We start from the raw sequence: 25,057 nt of genomic DNA, 5'->3' as shown, positions 1-25,057 counted from the left end.
CCATTAGTAAGGATGCAAGTGCAGTTGGCAGGTGATTGAAATTATTGCAGAGACATGAATTAAACGAACAGTGCTTTGTGAATTGAAGATATCATTTCTGCCATGTTACCTTGCCTGGCTCAAGCTCTTGAGTCCAATCATCAACTATATTATGGATTGCAATGCAATTTTGTACCAACATACATGCTCCCCAGAGGATGAATCCAAGGTTCCCACACATTTTTATGGACAAAATTCCCAAACCTTTCCTTGACTTTTCAAGGACCAATAATATTTTTTTCTTGCCTTTATGTTACGTTATGTGGAAGGTTATCCATGAGAGATTACCATAACAATTTTATAAAACAACAAAATTCCATGATGGTGTAGTGGTTGGCACTGTCAGCTCACAGCAAGAGGGTTCCTGGTTCAATCCCAGGAGGGAGTCCTCCTGGGCAGAGCCTGCATGCGTCAGCGTGGGTTTTCACCGGGTACTCCGGCTTCCTCCCACAGCCCAAAGACATGCAGGTTGGGGATAGGGTGTGAATGGTTGTCTGTCTCCATGTGTGCGATAGTCTCCATACAACTACTGAATGACATTTTGATTGTTAAGGTGCCCAGAGGATGAATCTCTGGTGATTCCATGACCTTATCTCCGGCGCTGCCAGTCAAAGTTTTCACTTACTCCGTGAAATATCTCAACAGCTACTACTATTGCCATATCTTCATCATCATGTGACCAATATAATTCCACAGTTTGGACACTATGAATATTGGCTTTGTTATGTCACAAGATCGCCACTATCTTTTTGGGGGGAAATGGGATGTGCATTCTCTGGTCTACACTGCAAATTCTTAAGTGATCTTTGGTTTCCAATCCTTTCTAGTGAATTTCACAACATTGAGTTACATTTTGATTAAAGAATTTTGAGGCTAACATGACACACAACTATTTTTATGCCCTGACACAGTACTAATGGATGCCTTAGACTGTCTAGTTTTACAAAACATTACTCATGCTAGCTTAAAACATGAGTAAAGTACAAGTATGAGTAAAGTACTTACACTGGCAAAGCCTGACCGCAAAAATGCAAGACCAAACAGGCATAGAGTATCACTACTATACCACTGTTAGGCCTAACTGACTTATTAGTACGGGATTTTTTCATTATTCTCACCTCTTGAAAAGTGTAACATTATAAAATAGAATAGAATAGAATATATCTTTATTGTCCACCATGGGGGGAATTTGCCGTTGGCTCACCAAACATAATCAATCAGTCAATCAATTTTATTTATAAAGCCCAATATCACAAATTACAATTTGCCTCACAGGGCTTTACAGCATACAACATCCCTCTGTCCTTTGGACCCTCACAGCGGATAAGGAAAAACTCCCCCCAAAAAAAACCCTTTAACAGGGAAAAAAAACGGTAGAAACCTCAGGAAGAGCAACTGAGGAGGGATCCCTCTTCCAGGACGGACAGACGTGCAATAGATGTTGTACAGAACAGATCAGCATAATAAATTAACAGTAAAACAGTAATCCGTATCACACAATGAGACAGAGAGAGAGAGAGAGAGAGAGAGAGAGAGAGAGAGAGAGAGAGAGAGAGAGAGAGAGAGAGAGAGAGATGCAGGACAGACGGTAATGACAGTAGCTTACAACAACATTAATGAAAGTAATAATATTATCGTTATAGTTCTGGCTACTGTGGTACAATATGTTGAAAGTATATATTAGTATCTGGCAATATACATGTGTGATAATAATCATATGTGTATAATAACAGTAGAAGTATGACTAATGACTAATGATGGCAGCAGCAGCAGCAGGAGGCATCTGGCAGGACCACGCCAGAATGGCCGAGTTAGCAAGATGCAGTAATAGGACACGAGAAAGAGAGAGAGAGAGAGAGAGAGAGAGAAGGAGAGAAGGTGCCCGGTGTATTATAGGGGGGTCCTCAGGCAGACTAGGCCTAAGTCAGCCTAACTAGGGGCTGGTACAGGGCAAGCCTGAGCCAGCCCTAACTATAAGCTTTATCAAAGAGGAAAGTCTTAAGTCTAGTCTTAAATGTGGAGACGGTGTCTGCCCCCCGGACCGTAACAGGAAGATGATTCCACAGGAGAGGAGCCTGATAGCTGAAGGCTCTGGCTCCTGATCTACTTTTGGAGACTTTAGGGACCACGAGTAACCCTGCGTTCTCAGAGCGCAGTGTTCTGGTGGGATAATAAGGCACTATGAGCTCTCTAAGATATGACGGAGCTTGACCATTTAGAGCTTTATAAGTTAACAGTAGGATTTTAAATTCAATTCTGGATTTTACAGTGTCAGCGCAGAGAAGCTAAAACAGGAGAAATATGATCTTGTTTCTTAGTTCCTGTTAGTACACGTGCTGCTGCATTCTGAATTAGCTGGAGAGTTTTTAAGGACTTACTAGAGCTACCTGATAATAGAGAGTTACAGTAATCCAGCCTTGAGGTAACAAAAGCGTGGACCAATTTTTCTGCATCTTTTCGGGTCAGGATAGGCCTAATTTTAGCAATATTACGCAGATGAAAAAATGCAGTCTGTGAGGTTTGTTTTAAATGAGAATTAAAAGACAAATCTTGATTACTCCGAGGTTTCTTACGGTAGTGGTAGAGGCCAGAGCAATGCCATCTAGAGAAACTATGTCATCAGATAAAGTAAACTATTGTTTGGGGCCAAGAACAATAATTTCAGTTTTGTCTGAATTTAACATCAGGAAATTGGTGCTCATCCAGGTTTTTATGTCTTTAAGGCAGTTATGGAGTTTAGTTAAATGATTACTTTCTTCTGGCTTCATCGATAAATACAACTGTGTATCATCCGCATAACAATGAAAATTTATAGAGTGATTTCTAATGATGTTGCCTAAAGGAAGCATATATAGAATAAACAGGATTGGTCCGAGCACAGAACCTTGCGTAACTCCAAAACAAACTTTAGTACGTAAGGATGATTCATTATGAACGTCAACAAACTGAAATCGATCAGATAAATAAGATTTAAACCAGCTTAGTGCAGAACCTTTTAGGCCAATTAAGTGTTCCATTCTCTGTAGCAGAATTTGATGGTCAATAGTGTCAAACGCCGCACTAAGATCTAATAAAACAAGTACAGAGATGAGTCCTTTGTCTGAAGCAATCAGAAGGTCATTTGTAATTTTAACTAGTGCTGTCTCAGTGCTATGATGCACTCTAAATCCTGACTGTAATTCCTCAAATAAATTATTATCATGGACAAAATCACACAGCTGGTCTGCGACTACTTTCTCAAGGATCTTTGACATAAAGGGAAGATTAGATATTGGTCTATAGTTGGCTAACACCTCTGGATCCAGGGTGGGCTTTTTTAGTAGAGGTTTAATTACAGCTACCTTAAAAGACTGTGGTACATAGCCTGTTAATAAGGATATATTGATCATATCTAATATATGAGTGTTAACTAAAAGTAAGACAACACTGAAAAAACAGTGTTATTTGACTTGAGGGACCTCGGTCTGTTTTGTTGACTCCCCCGTCCATGTATACATTAGCCCTCTTGATGGCTTTTTCCTTTGCAATTCCTCAACTGTTGCATGTTTAAAACCAGAGACATGGGTTTTTGGTCTTGTTAGTCATACAACCAGTCACCCAGCAGCTTTTTCACATGTTGGCGTGGTGATGTGTTGAATTTGCAACTTTTTTGAGCAGTTCTCTACAGTGTTACAAACTGTATCGTTAGTTACTTTGCCCTTACACGAATTTGCATTTCTTGGGATAGCCAAGGCACACATGACCCATCCAACTCTCACCCTGATCGACTAGTATTTTGATAGCTTTTGATAGTTGGATTGGTTAAGGCAAGAGGAATGAGACTAGTTAGGGTTAGGATAAGTACGCCAGGCTAAGTGTTCACAAAAAGAGTCCATATGAAAGCCCACCTCTTGTGGTATTCACAACCTCATAAGTAAAATTTCCTGAGAGCTCAGAGGTCATGACTTTGTGTAGACAACTTCTCATCACATAAACATGAGCTCACAAGTTCTGTTTGAACTCTGCAATAGTCAGGTAGCAACAACAGAATGGTTGACTAGTTGATTTCTAGAATGAGCCACAGGGCTGACACATAGGAGACAGAAAACCATTCACGCTCACATTGACAATTCAGAGTCAACAGTCAGTTAACCATGTCTTTGGACTGTGAAAGGAAGCCAGAGAACCCACAGAAAACCCACGCTGACAGAGAGAGAACATGCAAACACAGCACAGAAGGGTCCCAGCTGGTTGGCAGGTTCAAACCTGGATCCGTCTTGCTGTGAGGTGACAGTGCTAACCACTGCATCACCGTGCAACCTTCCACTGCCGCCCACCACTATCACCTCAAGATTTTAATTCCCTCAGTATGTTGGTTTATAACCAAAATGCCCGCAAAACTAATGACATTCCACCTCAGTTGCTTGTGTGCTTTTGGGCTACTTAATGCTAGTTAGCAAATATTAGCATACTAACACGCCAAAGTAAGGTGGTGAACATGCTAGGCAATATAGCCCTACGTGTTAAACACAGCATGTTAGCATTGTCATGCAAGGATGTTAGCATAGTGACATTAGTATTTAGCTCAGATATACAAATATGTTAGCATGGCTGTGGAGTATTGTTCATATACATTATTCACATGTTCATATACAGTACAGGCCAAAAGTTTGGACACACCTTCTCATTCAATGCGTTTTCTTTATTTTCATGACTATTTACATTGTAGATTCTCACTGAAGGCATCAAAACTATGAATGAACACATGTGGAGTTATGTACTTAACAAAAAAAGGTGAAATAACTGAAAACATGTTTTATATTCTAGTTTCTTCAAAATAGCCACCCTTTGCTCTGATTACTGCTTTGCACACTCTTGGCATTCTCTCGATGAGCTTCAAGAGGTAGTCACCTGAAATGGTTTCCACTTCACAGGTGTGCCTTATCAGGGTTAATTAGTGGAATTTCTTGCTTTATCAATGGCGTTGGGACCATCAGTTGTGTTGTGCAGAAGTCAGGTTAATACACAGCCGACAGCCCTATTGGACAACTGTTAAAATTCATATTATGGCAAGAACCAATCAGCTAACTAAAGAAAAACGAGTGGCCATCATTACTTTAAGAAATGAAGGTCAGTCAGTCCGGAAAATTGCAAAAACTTTAAATGTGTCCCCAAGTGGAGTCGCAAAAACCATCAAGCACTACAACGAAACTGGCACACATGAGGACCGACCCAGGAAAGGAAGACCAAGAGTCACCTCTGCTTCTGAGGATAAGTTCATCCGAGTCACCAGCCTCAGAAATGGCAAGTTAACAGCAGCTCAGATCAGAGACCAGATGAATGCCACACAGAGTTCTAGCAGCAGACCCATCTCTAGAACAACTGTTAAGAGGAGACTGCGCCAATCAGGCCTTCATGGTCAAATAGCTGCTAGGAAACCACTGCTAAGGAGAGGCAACAAGCAGAAGAAATTTGTTTGGGCCAAGAAACACAAGGAATGGACATTAGACCAGTGGAAATTTGTGCTTTGGTCTGATGAGTCCAAATTTGAGATCTTTGGTTCCAACCGCCGTGTCTTTGTGAGATGCAGAAAAGGTGAACGGATGGATTCCACATGCCTGGTTCCCACTGTGAAGCATGGAGGAGGAGGTGTGATGGTGTGGGGGTGTTTTGCTGGTGACACTGTTGGGGATTTATTCAAAATTGAAGGCACACTGAACCAGCATGGCTACCACAGCATCCTGCAGCGACATGCCATCCCATCCGGTTTGCGTTTAGTTGGACGATCATTTATTTTTCAACAGGACAATGACCCCAAACACACCTCCAGGCTGTGTAAGGGCTATTTGACCAAGAAGGAGAGTGATGGAGTGCTGCGGCAGATGACCTGGCCTCCACAGTCACCGGACCTGAACCCAGTCGAGATGGTTTGGGGTGAGCTGGACCGCAGAGTGAAGGCAAAGGGGCCAACAAGTGCTAAACACCTCTGGGAACTCCTTCAAGACTGTTGGAAAACCATTTCAGGTGACTACCTCTTGAAGCTCATCAAGAGAATGCCAAGAGTGTGCAAAGCAGTAATCAGAGCAAAGGGTGGCTATTTTGAAGAAACTAGAATATAAAATATGTTTTCAGTTATTTCACCTTTTTTTGTTAAGTACATAACTCCACATGTGTTCATTCATAGTTTTGATGCCTTCAGTGAGAATCTACAATGTAAATAGTCATGAAAATAAAGAAAACGCATTGAATGAGAAGGTGTGTCCAAACTTTTGGCCTGTACTGTACATTATTCATATGTTCATATACATATACATTATTCCAGACAATTCTGTGATCGTCAATCGGTGGCCAGTTACCAATGTAAGAGTCGATGTCTACATAATACATGTTGCTTTTAGTTAATGCCACTAGGAGAGCAGCCAGAGTCAGAGTTAGCATAACCCAGTTTTGCATTTTTTATTGTTTTATATTTTTATTTATTTATTTATTTATTTTCAAATTTAGTTTGGTTTCAACTAGTTTCCAGTAGATTAACTCAATTGAGTTTAGTTTCTATTGTTTAAAATGTTTTTGTTTTAGTTTAGTTTTAATAGTTTCAGTGTAGAGTGCCCCAGGGATGACGTTTTTCAGTAGGCCATCATAGAAATTAGCATCGCACTGGTTTCCATCATCAAAAAGTCTATGGGATTTTTCCATTGGATTTTGGATTATTGCTGAAAATGAGCTCTGTGGCAAACAAAGGTTTATGATTCATCAGCAAAATAATCTTCACAAATGAACGGCACTTTTATGATTATTAAAACCTAAATGCAATAGCCAGGAGTAAAACATTGATGTTAGGTTATAAATGAACTACAGTATGGTCACATGACCTAACGTCGGCCCCCCTAACAAGACTGTAGAGCCGTGTTTAGTGCGGCTCAGTGTGATGACCTTCTGTAGGTTTACTTAGCTACTTAGCAACCGCCTTTTTCAGGACACACAGAAGCTTCAAACTTCACAAGTGGGGTATTAACTGGCGTATTTGATGTCAATGAAGAACACGTGAAAGTCTTGTGAGCTTGTGTTAACCACAGACCTTTCTTCAGGCATCTAACCAACACCAAAAGCCCATTTACTTTGGGACGAGGGAACTGTGAGTAACGTTAGTAAAATGTTAACTCACAGACTGTTTTTATAAGCCTATTATGATACGGGGTTATTTGTCAGGGGCAAGATTTAAGAAGTTCAGAATAGGTTTTAAACTACAAACACATCACTTTGTGAAGGCAGTTGACTCACAGTCATATGGACATCCCAGTCTCAATAAATATATGCGCCAGTACCTCTTCGTGCTTGTTGTGTTGACAAGGTTTACCAAATTGACAAAGGCTAAACCTGAAGACATTGCCTGGATATTTTTATTTTTATTCTATTTAGTTTTGTAAGTACACAATATTGTGTCAGTTAGTTTTTTTCTGCAGTCTGGTTTTTTAATAACCTTGGTCTGAGTCCATGCTGCCAGGGTGGGAAAAAAAGTAATGTACCTTTGCTTTAAAAAAAACTGATTGGCTGTTTTTGGACGCACTCCTCACATTGTGATCAGTTTGCTAAATGAGCCAGTCCTTCTTTAATTATTGCCAAGCTGCCAGTGAATCCAGTAAATAATGTCTTTGACTGTTCTTTGGCCAAAAGACCTCTTATGTACAGAACACAAAGAATCTGAACCCCTTTATCAACCTTGATGGTCACCATGGCAACAGTGGCAACATCTAGGCTGCTCATGGGGGCTTTTAAGAACGAGTAGTTTCAGCAACAGCAGATATTGAGAATAAGATGAGCTGAATGCACATAACAGCAATCAAGAAGTCTAAATACTTAAAATAAGAGGGTGAGGGCTTAGAAAATATCATAGCACACAGTTTCCTGCATTGCAATTCAAATGCAATTGAATTGCTGATTAAAAATTTAGGCTTCAAAGAAAAATGTACTTGTCGTTTCAGTACTTTACTAAAGTGACGCCATGCCGACACAGTCCTGTTACATCAGCAATATGTCTTCAAATCCTGAACAAAAGGTTTAGTTACATCCCCAGGGGTATATCAACACGCTTTTACCGCAGGTGAGTTTCAGATGAGAACGCTATTTCATGCAATCATTGATAGTGCACTGGCAGAGGGAGGCAGATTATAAGCATTACATCCCAACATGTGGATTTATATTTTTTTAAAAAAGAAAAAGACACCCCAAAAAAGGCTTTTGCAAGTTAAATGTGAGTTCATACTAAATGTCACGTGGAATAATAATGCAAAAATGCTGAAAGGATAATATGACAAAATTATAATGAAAGTCCTTGCAAGCAGAGGTTATGAAAATGAGTTGTTCACACAGGAACATTGTACCACATCTTGTTGTCTGCATGACCTTACTTTGTCTTTGCTCAGGTTAGTGCTGTTGCCAGGATACTATTTCCTATGGCAACACTTGAGCCGGCGAGGTGAACAGCTCTGAAAGGATACAGATAACTGGCTGCTCTGTATCCAGTGGACCGGAAGTCCATACATGACCATAGAAAAATGCACAAATGCGCTTGGCCGCACATAAAAAACACCCTCAAAGTTCAGTTTGCCTCGGTGTGTTGGCTGCTATTTTCTCCCAAACATTACAAAATGACTTCCGGTTCTATTGGGCCACGATTAATTGTATCCTCTGAGGTAATTTTACATTGAAAGGTGTGGAAAATATGTGTCAGTCACCATAGGGACAAGGATGCTTGCTCATAACTCTTATTATTCTTTATGAAAGATCTATAGGTAATTTTGCCAAGCTATTTTGTTTCTTACAGCTGAGTTATATACGGCAAAATCAGCAAACTCTGTGAATACTGGAGCCTTCTGTTCAATAATGATTATATATATTCATTGCTCCATGTGAAACTCAATTTCCATCTTCATTTGAAGCAAAATGAGTGCGCCACTTTACTTGCTGTCACCCATTACAAGACAAGAGGAAATAGTTATATATGAATGCCATATGAAGCTTATTCCACATGCACATGGCAGATATCTGTACGAGAGCACACTGCCACCATTTGTTGCAAGTGTGTTACTACCTCTGATGTGCAGTTTCCTCTCACTAGTGTGGACAAGTGTAAAGTAATATTCAAAAATGTATCTTCAAGTGTTCAAATATAACCCGGCAACACAGGTAACCTTGTTTACTTCAGAGAGAACTGTTCAAATGTTTTTTGTTGACCCTGTTGTTGTGTACAATCCTTGAAATCTTCCTTGTCTTTGTTTCCTCCCTCCATTTATAAACCAAGGATGCTGCATTACAGAACACAGCGGCCAGGCAGGTATGCAAGCTTTTCACAGGAGCTTCCGGATCATTCTGGTCATTGTTGAACTTAAACAATCTGACGGCATGCTGCACGTCATCACAACCACACCACTCCCACACTTGTTCATTGACCGTCAACTCTGCTGGATTCAGATGATGAAAGGGGAGTGTCAGGGACGGTGAGCTCATACAACACTGTGCCGGGCTGAGCATTGTCTGACAGGGAGGACTCTTCATCAGTAGGGCTCTATTATGACTCATCTGTACTAAACACCCACCACCTCTCTTTACTGCGCGAAGCTTTCCTTTGTGCTGTGGTGTATGTCTCATCCAGCACTTGAGATATGAGCACTGGGTCTTGTTCTTTTGAGTAATAGGCCCACAACACAAGGATGTCAGATTGCTGCACAGGTACGTAAACAGTGGTTACAAAATATGAGCATAAAATTAAATACATAGGCCTGTGCAGCTTTGCAGGAGTGAACAAAATCTCTTTTTTCAAGAGTGACCTGGCCAAGAGGGCATAAAACATTGTTACAAGTTACAACAAGGACAAACAGACATATACGACTGTCATACCCATCAAATGAGTAAAACCACAATATACAATTAACGTGAAATACAAGATCCAGGAAAAGAACAAATATGACATTGACTAAAAGAGATAATTTCCCGATCCTTTAAAATCGACTTAAACTCCCCCACAGTGATCAGCTCTGCCAATTTCAGATCCTTCAGAAAAATGACTGCGCACAAAGGAGGGGAAATCTGTGTATTTTGTATTGTTGCAAAACTTGAGTTATCTTCTGTATCGCTGCATCAGACAGGGTTACAAATCAGTGAAAGATTATGAGAGTGTGCTTGTTTTCCTGCACGGTGCCCCACTTACCTGTCTTGCACTCAAGACTGTGGATCTGTGTACACTGCTGGGTTCTTAAACAGGAATCACTGGCTAAAAAGGTGGATGGATGAACAGTTCTCTAGCTTTACATGGTCAAAACTGAATGCAAGTTCAGTTCCATTTTCTAGAACTTTTTGGGAAAGACCTATGTACTTTGTTGCTTGTAATAAGGAAAATGACAATGCTAAATCAACCTACTTTTAATTAATTAAAGGTTCAGTTTGTAGGATTTAGCAAAATATGTTGGGAGAAATGGAATATAATAAAATAACTATGTTTTCTTTTGTGTATAATCGCCTGAAGATAAGAATCGTCCTGTTTTCACAAGCCTAGAATGTACTGTTTATATCTACATGGGGAGCAGGCCCTTGTCCACGGAGTCCACTGTGCTGTACAACCATGTTTCTATGGTAGCACTTAACAGGTAAACCAAATACTGACTCTAGTTAGGGCCATTTGCATTTTCATGTAGGCCACCATAGTTAGCAGCCACGTTAGGACGGGTTGCAACAGTATGAGATTTTCATGGTGTGATAACTATCTGGGTTTCCAAAACACAGGATGAGATGTAAACATTCCTTTAAGTGCGAGCACGTACCTAGAGAATACACTTGATGATGTTGACACAGTGGAGTTTTCCGGTGGGCTCTCTCCTTTGGAGGGTGATCCAGGGTACACATCTTCAGTAGTATACCCCAGATCTCATTGGGTGTTTCGGCCATTACTACTAGACACCCTCGACTGAGGAAGGCCCTACGGGGGTGATCAAGTCCCCGCAGTGTGCCTCCCAGATCACCCTCTCAAACAGGGGCCCAGCAGGAGTCTTGCCTCTACATCCACGGCCACTGGCTGCTTCTCTCAGCTGCCTCTGACACTGCCTTAATAGCTTGGCGCAAGCTCTGGCCTTTGATTCCCAGATCTCTTAGTAGCCTGATGGTAGATGCTGCCACGAACCCTCTGCACCCCACCTCCACCGGACGGACTTTAGTGTTCCAGCCACGATGTTGTGCTTCAGCAGCTAGCTCAGCATAGCGTAGCCGTTTCCACTCATAAGCTTCATCCACTGAGTGCTCCCAGGGTACGGTGAGTTCAGTGATGAAAACCTTCTTCAGAGATGGGGACCAGAGTACCATGTCAGGTCTGAGGGTAGTGGTTGCTATCTCTGGAGGAAAAGCAAGCCACCAGCCAACGTCCACCAGCATCTTCCAGTCGCAGGCTGCTCGAAGCTGGTCGTGCTCCAAGGGTGTGGGGCTGCTCCAGGCTACTTGGTGGTACATGGTGTGATAACTATCTCAGAAAATATCACGGTTTCACGGTATCACAGTATTACAGACGTATTATCATCAGTCAGAATTACCCTTAAAGAAATGAAAACAGAAGGGATATTTTTGATTGAACATCCTGTGATTGAAACTCTGTGTAAAGGGTTTCCCTTATGTAAAAAATAAAAATAAAATAAAGGTGAGATTTTCCATCCAGTTGCATTGTAGATGAGCAAATGTACGCAGTATGATAACCGCCAATTTTCATATCATGGTATACCCTGGTAAACCCTGGAACCTGGATACAGCTGTAACCCTAATTCAGTGTTTTTACCGGTTTAAATCACCTGGTCCATTTCAGAGGAGAAGACATTTCTGCAGATAATTCGGCTCATGGTGGAAAAACCCTCTGAATGGCTGAATCCCAAGTTATTAGACAGAAAGGCTGAGCACACAGTGAGTTATTGGAGGCAAAAGCTGAGCACACATTAGCAGGTGCTGGGCTAGCAGCCCATCTGTGACAAGCCACACAACTATACAGCATCGGAGAAACACTGACTTTTAACAAGAAACTGATTCCTTCTGTGTTTTGACTGGTTTAAATCACCTGATCCTGTTGTTTAAAGGTTGCTTCAGACCAAAGATTCCCCTTGCAATGACTTGCAACTTGCAACTACGTGCACCCATTTGCAACTAAATGGCCTTGCAATGTCTGGCAACAGTACAGTTCACACCGAGGCACCGAGCTGAGACTGGCTCTTGCGACATCACGAAAACCGTTGTTGTTTCTACAGCAACAGGTACGTTACGACGTAATGTAAAGCTGAACAGCACAATAAACCCCAGGGAGCACATGGATGTATCAGCAGAGCACTCAACTCTTACTCAACTCCACTCACATGGTTAGATACTCTAATGTTACCTTTTATTTGCATTGTATTGCATTGTCTTAGAAATATCTGACCGTGACAGCTACTACTACTACTAACCTGTGTGTGCAACAGCCACAGCATGCGCCCATGTGTACAGCCCACATGGGTACCCAGCTGTACAAATATGCAACAGAGTCATTCAGACCACTGCAACTTTTCTCTGCAGCATACTAAAACTGTTTCATTGTGTCTGGAATCTTTGGCCTGAACTGGCCTTTGGAGAGGAAAAGACGTCTGCTGATAATATGGCTCCTGGTAATAACCTCCTGAACATTGAACTCAGAAAGAATTCTAACCAGGAGTTCACGCTTGTCATATGGAGAAGACGTGTCAGCTGTTTGAAATCTGCAGTCCTAATCACTACATGCCACTAATTCCTACACACTGCTCCTTTAATTATAATTAATTGCTTGTGTAATCTAGATAGTAGTCAGTGCAGAGCAGGTCAGGTGAACATGTTAAGATTTGATTCTTCTCTATAGGCAAAGCAATTCAAAAGATATGAAGAATTAATTTTCCAGTAATAAACGAGGAATGATATTTTACTTTGGTCTAAATGTCGCAGTTCAAGAAATTAACTTTTTCCTACAGTTGTTGCCAAAATTGACATAAAACTGACTTACTGTGCACTGAATTGGTGCCGAAATGTACTGACTAGAATAAAGGTCATATCCAAATATAAATGGTAACAAATCAGTACGAGTGTGAGGTTTCTTATTAGGATTGATTTGTTGACTGTTTTTATGTGCTGCACAAGCACAGCTGCACATCTCAAATGTCTGCAAACCATAAACATAACTCCTGCAGTTCCCACCCCTCGCCGCCTGGTGGCAGCATGGAGCAGAGGCGCATGTCTCCACCTCCACGCGCAACACCCATATGGGAAGCTCACGTTCATATTTCCACATTCAGCTCGCCAGGGTGGTAACATCAAACTTTCCCTGCTCAGCTGCAGTTGCATCATATCTGAGAGTATAATGGCATCATTCCTTATCAGATTAAACATCAGGAAATGCGTCGCTTCTCAGATTAGGATGGCATCTGATCAGGTAATCTTTGACTGCGTTGGATTGGTGACACATGACTTTTAACGTCGTTAGCATTAGCTTGCTAACCGCAGCACAGCAGATGGTATCGGATGGAGTTAGTTAGGCTAGCTAGTTGCTAGCTTGCACAGTCATGGATCGATTTGTTGTGCCGGTTCATCGATTACCTTTCGGTGTGTGATTGTAAATACTGTAGCATATTGCTTATGGCCCCAACGTAATGTTAGAAAAGTTGCTAATCATCCATTGACCGATCTAAGACAGGTCCTGCATAACTGGAGAGGTGCTCTGCCGGTGTTACGTCACAGTGCTGTAAGGTAGCTAACTGAGTACATTTAATCAAGTACTGGCTTAAAGTTAGGTACAAAATTAGAATACTTGTAACGTTACTATATTATGTTTACAACTCTGCACCACTGCACCTCAGAGAGAAATATTGTACTTTTCCTCCACCATGTTTATGTGACAGCTATAGTTACATGAACAGTACATGCCGTACCATGACAAAATTGAGAGATTGCTTCACCTTGGACGGTAACATGACACTAATAGATACATGATCAATGAATGGAGCTATTTTTCACAAGACTTTACTTTTATACTTTAAGTACAGTTTGCTGCTAATAATTTTGTATATTTACTTGAGGTGCGATTTTGAATGCAGGACTTTTAACTTGTAAATATCTTTTTTCCATTTTGGTTTAGTTATTTTTACACAATTAAAGATCTAAGTAGGCTACAACTTGTGATACAGACAATGAAATATATGTACTTTTCCCCAAATGTGCACAAGTCTCCTAGAAGAGTGAGGGATTTTTTTTTATTTTTATTTTTTTACATCACAGAGATTGTTTAAAAGTTGCGTATTTTTCCACACTAATTAAGAATAGTATTAATTTAGCAACACCATGTTCTTCTAGGTTTGTAAGTAAGGAAGTAAAATGTATTTTTATAGTCCTTTTTACAGACATAAATTGCAAAATGATCTGCAAGGGCATTAGACAACATACAGTAAAGAAATCACGTGAGTGAATGCAGAGCCACATATTTAGAAAGTGCAAAACTTATAGCACAATACATAATAATAAAAAACAATACAAAACAAGAAAACACAATGTATATAAAAAAAACCGCAGATCTAGTGTATACAGGTTTCTTAAATGCCTCTCTTAGGGATATTATATTTTTCGTGACGATCGAGAAGTTTAAGATGGTCATCGAGTTCAGTTGTAGTATGAGCAGATAAAAACAATACCATGTATTCAGAGAAATAACATAGTTTCCTGAAGCAAATAACAGAAATGTCTGCACAACAATTATTTGGAGTAACAGCAGTAAAAAACAAACAAACAGGTGCATTGAATGTATTTTAGATTCACACGATGAGCATATAGGGGAAATTGCTTTTATATTTACCAGTTTGTTAAATAGGTACAAGTAAGGCAGAGCTTACTTTCTTTACAAACATGAAATGTGTTTGTTTTTTATCTGAAAAAAGTGTGGACCACCAACAGATAGTCTTGGAATGATAGCTGCACATGTACATATTAATTCTGACAATTCCCTCTGTTTAATTCAGCTTGGTGAGCTGGGCAAGGGAGCAGGCAAGGGTGGAGGTGGAGGAGGCTCCATCAGGGAGGCCGGGGGTGCTTTTGGAAAGCGGGAAGCGGCACAGGAGGAACGGTACTTCAGGTGAGAAGCATGTCATTGCATTAGTAATCACACTGTAGAAGGCTCATGCCTGTATCTTTGGTTTTCCACGAGATTCACTTCTCTTCATTTCGTTTCCACCTGCAGGCAGAAAGAGAAGGAGCAGATGGCAGCGCTGCGGAAACATCACTCAGAAGAGATTGACCACCACAAAAAAGAGATTGAGCGCTTAAAAAAGGAAATTGAACGTCACGAGGGCAAGATCAGAAAGCTGAAACATGATGACTAAAGCTGGGAAGCCTGTTACCACTCCTCCTCCCAGCCATCTGATTGCCAAGTCAATAATTATCTGATACAGATTGATTTGTTGCTGGTCAAGGCGGGTCCTGTATAAGATGTTATAATGTCATCCTCAATTCCAATAAAGTGCTTAATTTTTCATTTACTTGAAAGTTTTTTTAACATGAGTGTGTGTTTGTATGTCCCTCCTGCTTATTGTCAGTTTGTCAGTTGTGGATTGTGCTTTGAACTGTGTTAGACAAATGAGGCGGATCCTCTTTAAAGATGGCTGAATTTCATTGGGCTGGAGTCGTGTCGGTCAAAGTTCAGCCTCTGTGATTGGATAATTGGTAATGAAGCGCTCGTTTTCAATCACCGCGCTGCCCGCTCGGGTTAAAAGTTGTTGCTGGGGCGTAACTATTTCTTCTACCTTTGTTAGTATGAAACAATGCTATTTTCGTACCTTGTGTTTAGAATGAGTGTATCTTAGCAGGGGAGCCGAAAGATTTGCTCAATAATATTGATATTGCTTTATTTAGGTCAGTTCTACATGATGGCACCGCATTACGGTTTGTTGTGCAGGAAGTCGACTCAGCGCTATAAATTCTGACATTTGAATTTTAAAGTATGTCTTCACTTATCTACCAGACACATGACTAATAAGATAAAAGGTTTCTGTTTTTGTTGGCAAAAACGCCGCGCCCGGGTGAAAATCACCATGAAAAGACGAAGTCAAAACAAACACACCCGCCCCAACTGTGCGTTTTCCCCCCCCCACATCTCGCGATGATTGCCGAGCGGTGGCGTTGTTCGGGCGAGCCGACGACGAGACCGAAGCTGTCTGGAAATTTGTCTCGTGGGTTAGACTGAAACGTATTCTTCGTATTAGACATTTTTGTGTACGTGCGTGAATTTAATCGTTTCACATTTTAACACACGCCACTGTTAGTGTCCCGAATTAGACCGGTGAGTTTTGCTAACTATCTGTTTGCACCTTGTACGGAGCGTGTGTGTTTGTGTGTGTGTGAAAGCTGTCTCTGCACGGCGAGGCCTTCGTATAAGCTCGTTAGCTAGCCAGCAAGCTAACCAATATTATTGTTAGCTCAAGATAAAAAATATCGGAGCTCTGTTTTGGTCTGTAAATTGTTAAATACACCTGCCTACAGTAATTGCTGCTATGCAGTAACACCTATTGCATGTAAATGTGATAATAAAATGTGTGCACCTCGGTAGCTAGCAAGCTGCATGTGAAGGGGGCGGGACGGTGGTTTCTTGAAGTGACCGGGCAATACTTGCACGTTTTCACATCAATTTCTATTACAACAAATGCATTTCCTAGTAGATTCTTGTCACAACTTTTAGAATTGCCTTTTATTTTTATTTTCAGTTGTGTGTAATGTCCCTAAGTTACACAGGCCATCAACCAAAAGTCAGATCACAACAGCCACCCATTTGAAAACAGTTTGCTTGATGACAGATATATAAACCTTCTCTTTATTGTTTTTTCTTTTGATATTTGAATTTTAAAAACACTAAACATACTAGAACTATCAACAACAGAGAAAAAAAACAGACGCTGCATTATATGAATAATTAAAAAATACGGAAAACAGGAATATTACAGGAAACAGATTAATAGCATAGCACATTAAAGTCAAACTCTGTAAACAGGAATGCAAGTGTTTCCAAAGTCTGCAGAATTTGTCTGAGATAAGATCCAGATCATAGGTCAGTTTCTCCAGAGGGACAATAGCTGATATCTGTGATGTCCACATGCCGTCTGTGGGGACCTGCAGGGCAGACCAGCATAGCAATGTGCACTTTGTAGCCAGACAGGAGAATTTAATAACAGAAATTTGGTGTCTGTATCAGAAAGATTTTCTGAAGTGTGATTTAACAGATAAAATAAAGACGACAATTAAAAGTGTTTACTGGTAACCTCCCGGATCGCAGAATGAACCTCTCTCACGAATGTATGGGTCACATAACTAGAACAAAAGGATACATGTACCTTAATGTGTTGTTCATTTGTAACAGATTTGAGCTGTTTAGGAACATTTTCTGGAGGTTAATAGATATAAAATAAGTCTGATGGGGAAAAAAAGAAATTTTGTTAATTATTTTTTTGTTGCCATATATTGTTTTTCAGGACAATGGCTGCCGCTGAGGTGAACGGCAGCTCTGCCACACCTAAGGAGGAAGAGGAGCCCATGGATGTGACAACAACACACACAGAGAACTACCAGACGCTCATTGATGCTGGGCTGCCCCAGAAAGTGGCTGAAAGTCTAGATAACATCTTCCAGACAGGTGGGTAATAGATGTTTTGACACAAAGAGCTATGAGATCTCATATTGACAAGCTGTGCTGTAGTAGTATTGTTATCTACTGTAGCTGAGCCTGACAGTGAACATGTTTTGAATTTGTAGGCTTAGTGGCGTATGTTGACCTAGATGAAAGGGCCATTGATGCACTGCGTGAGTTCAACGAGGAGGGAGCGCTTACTGTGCTGCAGCAATTCAAAGAGAGCGACCTGTCCCACGTACAGGTAACCACATAACTGGTTTATAGCCCTTCTTGTCTTAAACAGGAGTTTGATGTTAATGTAGATCATAAATAACAACATCTCTCTGTTTTTATTGTAGAATAAAAGTGCTTTCCTTTGTGGAGTCATGAAGACTTACAGACAGAGAGAAAAACAAGGAAGTAAAGTACAAGAGTCCACCAAGGGCCCAGATGAGGCAAAAATAAAGGTAAACAAAGTCGTGTGGTTGAGGTTTGTTTTAACGCAGGTCATTATTAATGTCATGTAAACATTCCTCTGCAGCTCAGTTAATGTTTTGCTTTGTGTGTTTCCCAGGCTCTGTTGGAGCGGACAGGATACACCCTGGATGTCACCACAGGGCAAAGAAAGTATGGCGGTCCCCCACCTGAGGATGTGTTCAAAGGAACACAACCAGGGATTGGAACTGAGGTAGATAAGTAATATATACAGCAGCTCATCATGGATTTTCAAGTCCCTAATTTTAAATGTATTAGGTCAGTGCTGCTGTGTCATTCATAATCCTGCACAACATGCTGTATATTGCAATTTACAAATCCATGCACCTATCCACCTGTTTTCTTCATCAGGTGTTTGTCGGAAAAATCCCAAGGGATTTGTATGAGGATGAGCTGGTGCCGCTCTTTGAGTCAGCTGGTGCCATCTGGGACCTCAGGCTAATGATGGACCCTCTCTCTGGTCAGAATAGAGGTTACGCCTTCATCACATACTGCAATAAAGATGATGCACAAAAGGCTGTAAAGCTTGTAAGTAGAATGGCAATGCATTGAAAGAAATATATTAAACAGTTTAACGGTTATTAGTTTTAAAGGAATACTCAAGATATTTTGGAAATGGTCTTGATTTGATTCCTAGAGTTTTACTTTACTTTCACATTGCTTAATTTTTTAAATTGCTGTTCATGTACAATGAATTTCACACAGTTTTTGGCCTCTTCATTTTGTTTTAAGTGTGATAACCATGAAATCCGCCCTGGCAAGTACTTGGGAGTGTGTATATCTGTTGCAAACAATCGCCTGTTTGTCGGATCAATTCCAAAGAACAAGACGAGGGAAAGTATATTGGAAGACTTTGGCAAAGTCACAGGTCAGTCTCAAAAGCACATTTGTGGATCTGTGTCAGACACTCATTAAAACAAATCTTTATTAAGAATAGAAAAATAGATAGAAAGTCAGAGATGTTCCTGTTCAATCTTACAGAGGGTCTCCAAGAAGTGATACTGTACCACCAGCCAGATGACAAGAAGAAGAACCGTGGCTTCTGTTTCCTGGAGTATGAGGATCACAAGTCCGCAGCACAGGCTCGCCGCCGCCTGATGAGCGGCAAGGTCAAGGTGTGGGGAAACCCAGTCACTGTAGAGTGGGCTGACCCTGTTGCTGAGCCAGACCCAGAGGTCATGGCCAAGGTTAGTTCCTTGTCTTTCTGTCTTTAAAGTTATAGTATGTAGGATTGTCAGTTACTGTTTGTTAAAACACTTGCTAGCGAAAGTAAAAGCCAACCCCAGATCCACTCTCTTTGGCATTTCGTTTTGCTATGTTTGCATTTTTTCTGCGCTGTCTCGTGGATGCCTGCTGCTCATGCTCTGGCACCTGGACGCTGTAGGGGGCACCTGTGGGGGTACATGCCCATAAATGTCCTTCACATCTTCACGTAGAAAATAAAACACAGGCAGAGTCTCTACAGAAAAATACACTGCCACACGAGTCATAAGTGATAATTGAGAGGGAGTCTATACATTGTTAATTAGGAAAATTCTGCATAGAATGTCCTTGAAAGACAACCATTCACTTTTCTCAGGGTAACAAACATCCTGTTTTTTGTTGTCACAGGTTAAAGTGCTCTTTGTAAGGAAGCTGGCCACAGCAGTGACTGAAGAGCTCCTTGAAAAGACCTTCTCTCAGTTTGGAAAGCTGGAGCGAGTGAAGAAATTGAAAGACTACGCCTTTGTGCATTTTGAAGAAAGAGATGCTGCTGTAAAGGTGGGGTTTATTTATCGCTTGGACAAGATGTTTCGTATGTCTGCTGATTGTGTGTATGTTACAGTAATAGATTGTTTTGTTCGGTTAGGCAATGGATGAGATGAACGGGAAGGAGCTAGGAGGAGAGGAAATTGAGATCGTCCTGGCAAAGCCCCCAGACAAGAAGAGGAAAGAGCGCCAAGCAGCTCGGCAGACCACCAGGAATGCAGGGTGAGGGACAGAGACTTGACTCGTCAACTGCCCAACTCTCTTATAAGGAATTCATTAAATGTAACACTATCTTCCCCTCTGCAGGTATGATGACTACTACTATTACCCTCCTCCTCGCATGCCGCCACCAGGCCGAGGCAGGGGTCGTGGTGGCCGAGGGGGCTATGCCTATCCACCAGATTACTATGGATATGATGACTACTATGATGACTACTATGGCTACGACTATCATGACTACCGTGGTGGCTATGAAGACCCTTACTACGGCTACGAAGATGTGTACAGCATGAGGGGCCGTGGTACTCGTCCCAGCAGGGGGGGGCCTCCTCCGCCTAGAGCTCGTGGAGCACCCCCAGCACGAGGCCGGGGGGGCTACGCCCAAAGAGGGCCACCCCTTGGTGGTCCAAGGGGTGGCCGAGGAGGGCGTGGAGCCCCTTTCCAGCCGCAGAGGGGCCGCGGTCCTCGCGGGGCCAGGGGCAACCGTGGTGGCAACGTTGGCGGAAAGAGGAAGGCAGACGTGTTTAACCAGCCTGACTCCAAGCGCCGCCAGACCAACAACCAACAGAACTGGGGATCCCAGCCCATCGCCCAGCAGCCCCTGCAGCAAGGGGCCGACTATTCCGGTAACTATGGTTACAGTAATGACACCATGGAGTTTTCACAGGATTCTTATGGGCAGCAGTGGAAGTAGATGCACCCAAAGGTATTTGGCAACAAAAAAAGAGAAAAACAACAATAAAAAGAGAAAAAAAAGGAGATTGGCCACAATTTTTTGATTGACTTTTTATTCTTCACCCCTCATGAAAAAAAAAAATCTGTATATATCTCAGAAAAAAATGGACAGACCCCAGAATTGGCTCAAGATGATTGGCTGGAAAGCCTTTTGGCTGAAGAAGTGAACGTAACCGTTGTGGTGAATCATTTCTTACTCCTACGGTTACATTGGGACATGTGTCTATAAAAAAAACACACAAAACACTTTTATTGTTACGTTTTGTTCCTGATTCTTTTTAAGCCAACAATGAACATTTACAAAAAAGAAAAAAAAAAAGTGGACGTTCATTCTCAAAAGTTTGAGAGGACATTAAATAATGACATTGCCTTGCAGGAAGTTTTTGTCCATGCCCCTTTCCTCCTTCCCCTTCTTGTACTCCCTTTATTTGTGGTTTCTCATAGTTGCTTAGGGACTTGCTTGTAAATAAATGCATATGGTTAGAGCTTCATACTTCATTTTTTGCAATGGTGGAGAAAAGAATCCACAGGAAGGAAGAAATCAAAGTTTTGTAATGTCAAAGTGTATGCCTAGCATTTCTAGAGGTAGACAAATTGTGTTTTTTTTAAACTGATACCATAACTTCCTATGTTTTCTTTGAACTTGCCCAATAGAATTTGGTTTGGCTTACCTTAAGAGCCATAGCAGTTTGTTCTGATGTTCTTTGTATTTATAACTTTTACGTTTGTTCCGTTTCAATAAAACTCAGCTGAGCATCAGTCAATTGTCAGATACTCAAATTCAGTGTTGTCATTTAGTATTTGATTTGATTTCTACCTCAATTCTCTTATTTGGATGAAGATCTTCAAATTTTTCGCCTCAAAGGATAATTTCAAAAGACTGAAATTGTGTAAGAGAGAATTTGAAAGGTGTTTGGATGATAACAGGATTTTAACCCTTTATTTTTCAGTGCATGTTACATCAGACTACAGTCATTCCCTGCACTCAGAATTCATATTGTGAATATGACAGTACCAACAACTACTGAAGTACCAAACTTTAATTTGACTTTTTGCCATTACTCAAGATTGTACTTGTCTTTCAAAAGTTGTGTGCACAGGTAAACAGTGTATGCTTCAGTAAACTTCAGCCAACTCTTTACATAGGTAATTTATTTTTGTGAAAATTGTGGATGGTTAATGCGCTGTAACTAAAACGCAATAGGTCGGGCCACATCAGATGCAAAGCAAATGCTTCACTACAGTTGCCAGCCATGGATAACCATCTGTAACCAACTGGCCTCATCGTGTCTGACGTTTGCCACCTCCTTTCAGTTTACTTCACCAGTTTATAGGTGAAAAAACAAAGCAAATACTTATTTGGATGTCGATTACCTTAGCAACAGCTGAAGCTTTGAAGCATCCTGGTCAGACCTAAAAAAAAAATTATTAGCACAGTCTTTCACTTTAAACTGTGCCTCATGTTTCTTGTCTCTATTTCTACCTCTTCAGATAGCCAGAATAACATTTTTGGATACATTTCAAAATATATATTTCTTGTGCAAAAGCATAGAAATGTGATGATTTTGTGAAAATTATGGGATGTAGTATAGTAGCGTAGTAGAAAACACATTATTTTCACAGGTTTAGAGTTCCTGTGCTGAGTTTTTCACCTTTCTTAATACAAATGGCCGGCTGACATTTACTAAAGCATATACTGTGTATATCTGTTAACATAAACTTTACAGACGAGGACAATCTTGAATGATGCTAAAATGTCACTTGCACTGGTATGGTCCTGATACTGACACCCTTACAGCAGTAAGTCAACACATTTGACTTTGAATGGATTTGTACATGTATGCTGAGTTGTCTCCAATTCATTTCCAAAAATCTGCAAATCATCTCAACCATCTTGTGCTCTCCTATTTGAAGACTCCAAGGATCTGACCATCCAAAGGGTTAAAATTCTTAATGTGCCTTCTGCCATAGCAAGAGACCACCTGTCAGAATTTGCATACCATAGAAAAGTGATTATTTAGCATCTGCCTTTTGGTACCATGGTATCATTGTATCTTGTTTCATGTGTCTGTCCTCTTATTCCAACCTGCCTAGGTGGAGAAGCATTGAGAGCGGCACCACTAGAATGAGGAACTCACCTGAACGGTACTCAAGGGTGAGCTAGCCTTGCACAGAGTACTGTCTCCTCTCCTGTAGCTAATTGTAATCACTGGAGAAACACTACCCATAATTATACTTTCTTTTTATTGTTTCCTTACTAATATACTACGAATCAAGCTTTTTTTTTTAAATTCAATAGGAGTGTGATTTTTTTCCTAGGTTATGAAGAACACAAGTCACTAAAGCTGACTGAAGAATCATTGGAAATATTAAAATTGTGTTACCAGTATGTTTCTTGGGTTTAGAGAACACATGAGCAGCGTGGATTTCCTCCACAGACATATTTTCCCCTTATAAGCCAAATGAGAAGTCACGCACAATTTTAAGAGCCAAATGGCTGTTTCTTTAGTCTGGATTAAACAGCCAGAAGGCTGACAGTCAAGGATTTGGTAAGCGCTATAAACCCTGCAAGCACCTGTTGCAAGTCTTGGCTCACTGCACCAAAAGCAGCTCAGCTGTCTGCACGCACACTCTGTGAATGGAGGGTGGTGGTGGACATTTCCACTCCTACACCAGTAGAGGTAGCAGTTCTACACCAGCACCACTATTGGTCCATTGTTCCTTTATCCGACACTATATTTATTGACCGTTTCCTGAGCCAGAAAGGTGTTAATTAATACATAGATATTAACTGTAGGAGCTGTTGTTCAAATTAATCAAAATAGCAGAGAGGATACTAAATGAAATACTGATCAAATTGGCTGATGTAGGAACAATGGCTGTGCCTCAAAACAGATGTCTGCACCCTATAAGGCCACAAGATGGCAGTAGATGGGCTCCAGTATTTATATTGCACAGGTAAGACTGAAACATGGAGCATAGCATTGCAGTACAAGGCCAGTTGCATCAGTTGACACATGTTTTGGTTTGTATTGAAGTGCCATGAAATGCTGGAGTGTCCTTTACAGTCTCTCATATCAGAACTGTGTCTTTATATGTTGCCTCTTGTCACCAGGCAGTAAAGGAGCTGCCCCCATCCATGTGAATGAGTTCACACAAATGGAAGGGACTGATTGGTAAGGTTGTTCATCATCTGCACTAATGCTCACAAAGTCTCAATATGCTCCTACTTCTTAATTATATTGTAGAATGTGCTTGATGTGCTAGTTTCTTTTTATGAACTCTTTGCTTACCAGAGCCAGTAAATTCTGTAAGTTGGTTTTCAGAATATTAACTCTGCATCAAGTCACAAATCTGGCATACACCTTTTTTGGGTCAGTTTTAGATACACTGCATCATATGTCAGTGTGTCGATTTTAAGGAGCTCATTAACCGAGATTTGTTAACATGCATCTGTGTTGCTTTTTTCTAGCTCTCAGTCAGGGGACTGTTCTCCACCAGCTGCTGCCACTCATCACAGGGCTTCACATCCCTCGGCATGAAATAGTCACTGGTCCGTACACTCAAGGTCCAGTACGCATGGGAACACTAGCTAGCTGCCCTGTTCCCAGCTCAGCAGAAGGCACAGGTGAGAAGTAATTGCAGATTGGTGCAGCTACTCATGTACTGGAGAAAGTCTGAGTTTGCAGTGTTTAGGTTTGTAGCTTTGTCCATTTAAAAATTAAGTTTCAATTATAATGAAGCATTTATTTACAATAAAAAACTTTTTCATTCCTTAAATGGTCATTGTAACCGATAATAACAATTGTTTAATACACAGATACTGTGAAATCTCATTCTTGTATGAGAGTAGTATTTTTATTGCCTGGACCAACATGAGAAATGTCTATTCTAATGGTTCATGTTTTTTTACTCACTGCAGAAGCGTAGGAGGATACAGTTGATGGACATGTCATGATCCAGAGCTCCATCCAGCAGACTGCTGCTTCCTTAGCCAGCTTAAATTATTAGTCATGCAAAGGTGAAGGATGTGTTGCTCTTGTTTGTTCAATACATTTTATTACCCAATCACATGTGTGTTTGTGTATGCATATTTATTTTATTTTTTATATTAACATGGATCTAGTGAAGTTTTTGTTTACAAACATTGCAGCATGTGCCAACTTT

The 25,057-nt window shown here is 40.9% G+C and overlaps 2 protein-coding genes across 4 annotated transcripts; both read left to right on the top strand.

The window, feature by feature from the left end:
- The first annotated feature begins 13,316 nt into the window (after positions 1-13,316).
- LOC117263372 (ATPase inhibitor, mitochondrial-like) lies at positions 13,317-15,572 on the top strand. Its single transcript, XM_033636655.2, has 3 exons — positions 13,317-13,480; positions 15,057-15,169; positions 15,275-15,572. The coding sequence occupies exons 1-3, from the start codon at positions 13,409-13,411 to the stop codon at positions 15,414-15,416; spliced, it is 327 nt and encodes a 108-aa protein (XP_033492546.1). The 5' UTR covers positions 13,317-13,408; the 3' UTR covers positions 15,417-15,572.
- A 625-nt stretch (positions 15,573-16,197) lies between these two features.
- On the top strand, positions 16,198-24,502 carry LOC117263769 (heterogeneous nuclear ribonucleoprotein R). 3 transcript variants are annotated; one of them, XR_013493573.1, is made up of 14 exons: positions 16,206-16,372; positions 17,556-17,716; positions 17,836-17,954; positions 18,052-18,159; positions 18,267-18,380; positions 18,539-18,715; positions 18,920-19,055; positions 19,169-19,374; positions 19,799-19,948; positions 20,037-20,158; positions 20,243-20,781; positions 22,985-23,045; positions 24,006-24,066; positions 24,363-24,502. XR_013493573.1 is itself a non-coding variant. In XM_078175649.1 (12 exons), exons 2-12 carry the CDS (start codon positions 17,560-17,562, stop codon positions 23,017-23,019), a joined length of 1,863 nt encoding a protein of 620 aa, XP_078031775.1. In that variant the 5' UTR covers positions 16,206-16,372; positions 17,556-17,559; the 3' UTR covers positions 23,020-23,115. The 3 variants fall into 3 exon arrangements, 2 of the variants coding, with proteins under 2 accessions (XP_033493294.1, XP_078031775.1); XM_078175649.1 differs by lacking the exons at positions 24,006-24,066; positions 24,363-24,502 and having other exon boundaries at positions 22,985-23,115; XM_033637403.2 differs by lacking the exons at positions 22,985-23,045; positions 24,006-24,066; positions 24,363-24,502 and having other exon boundaries at positions 16,198-16,372; positions 20,243-21,660.
- Positions 24,503-25,057: the final 555 nt, after the last annotated feature.

The sequence above is a fragment of the Epinephelus lanceolatus genome, chromosome 16 (genome assembly GCF_041903045.1).
Source record: "Epinephelus lanceolatus isolate andai-2023 chromosome 16, ASM4190304v1, whole genome shotgun sequence".
In the NCBI taxonomy this organism is placed as follows: Eukaryota; Metazoa; Chordata; class Actinopteri; order Perciformes; family Serranidae; genus Epinephelus; species Epinephelus lanceolatus.
This window is presented reverse-complemented; position numbering and strand designations above follow the sequence as displayed.

Coding starts and splice junctions, on each gene's coding strand:
- LOC117263769 (XM_033637403.2), top strand. CDS start 17,560: ATGGCTGCCGCTGAGGTGAACGGCAGCTCTGCCACACCTAAGGAGGAA. Junction 17,717..17,835: donor AGATAACATCTTCCAGACAG/GTGGGTAATAGA, acceptor TTGAATTTGTAG/GCTTAGTGGCGTATGTTGAC. Junction 19,375..19,798: donor ACCCAGAGGTCATGGCCAAG/GTTAGTTCCTTG, acceptor TTGTTGTCACAG/GTTAAAGTGCTCTTTGTAAG.
- LOC117263372 (XM_033636655.2), top strand. CDS start 13,409: ATGGCATCATTCCTTATCAGATTAAACATCAGGAAATGCGTCGCTTCT. Junction 13,481..15,056: donor TTAGGATGGCATCTGATCAG/GTAATCTTTGAC, acceptor TGTTTAATTCAG/CTTGGTGAGCTGGGCAAGGG. Junction 15,170..15,274: donor CAGGAGGAACGGTACTTCAG/GTGAGAAGCATG, acceptor TTCCACCTGCAG/GCAGAAAGAGAAGGAGCAGA.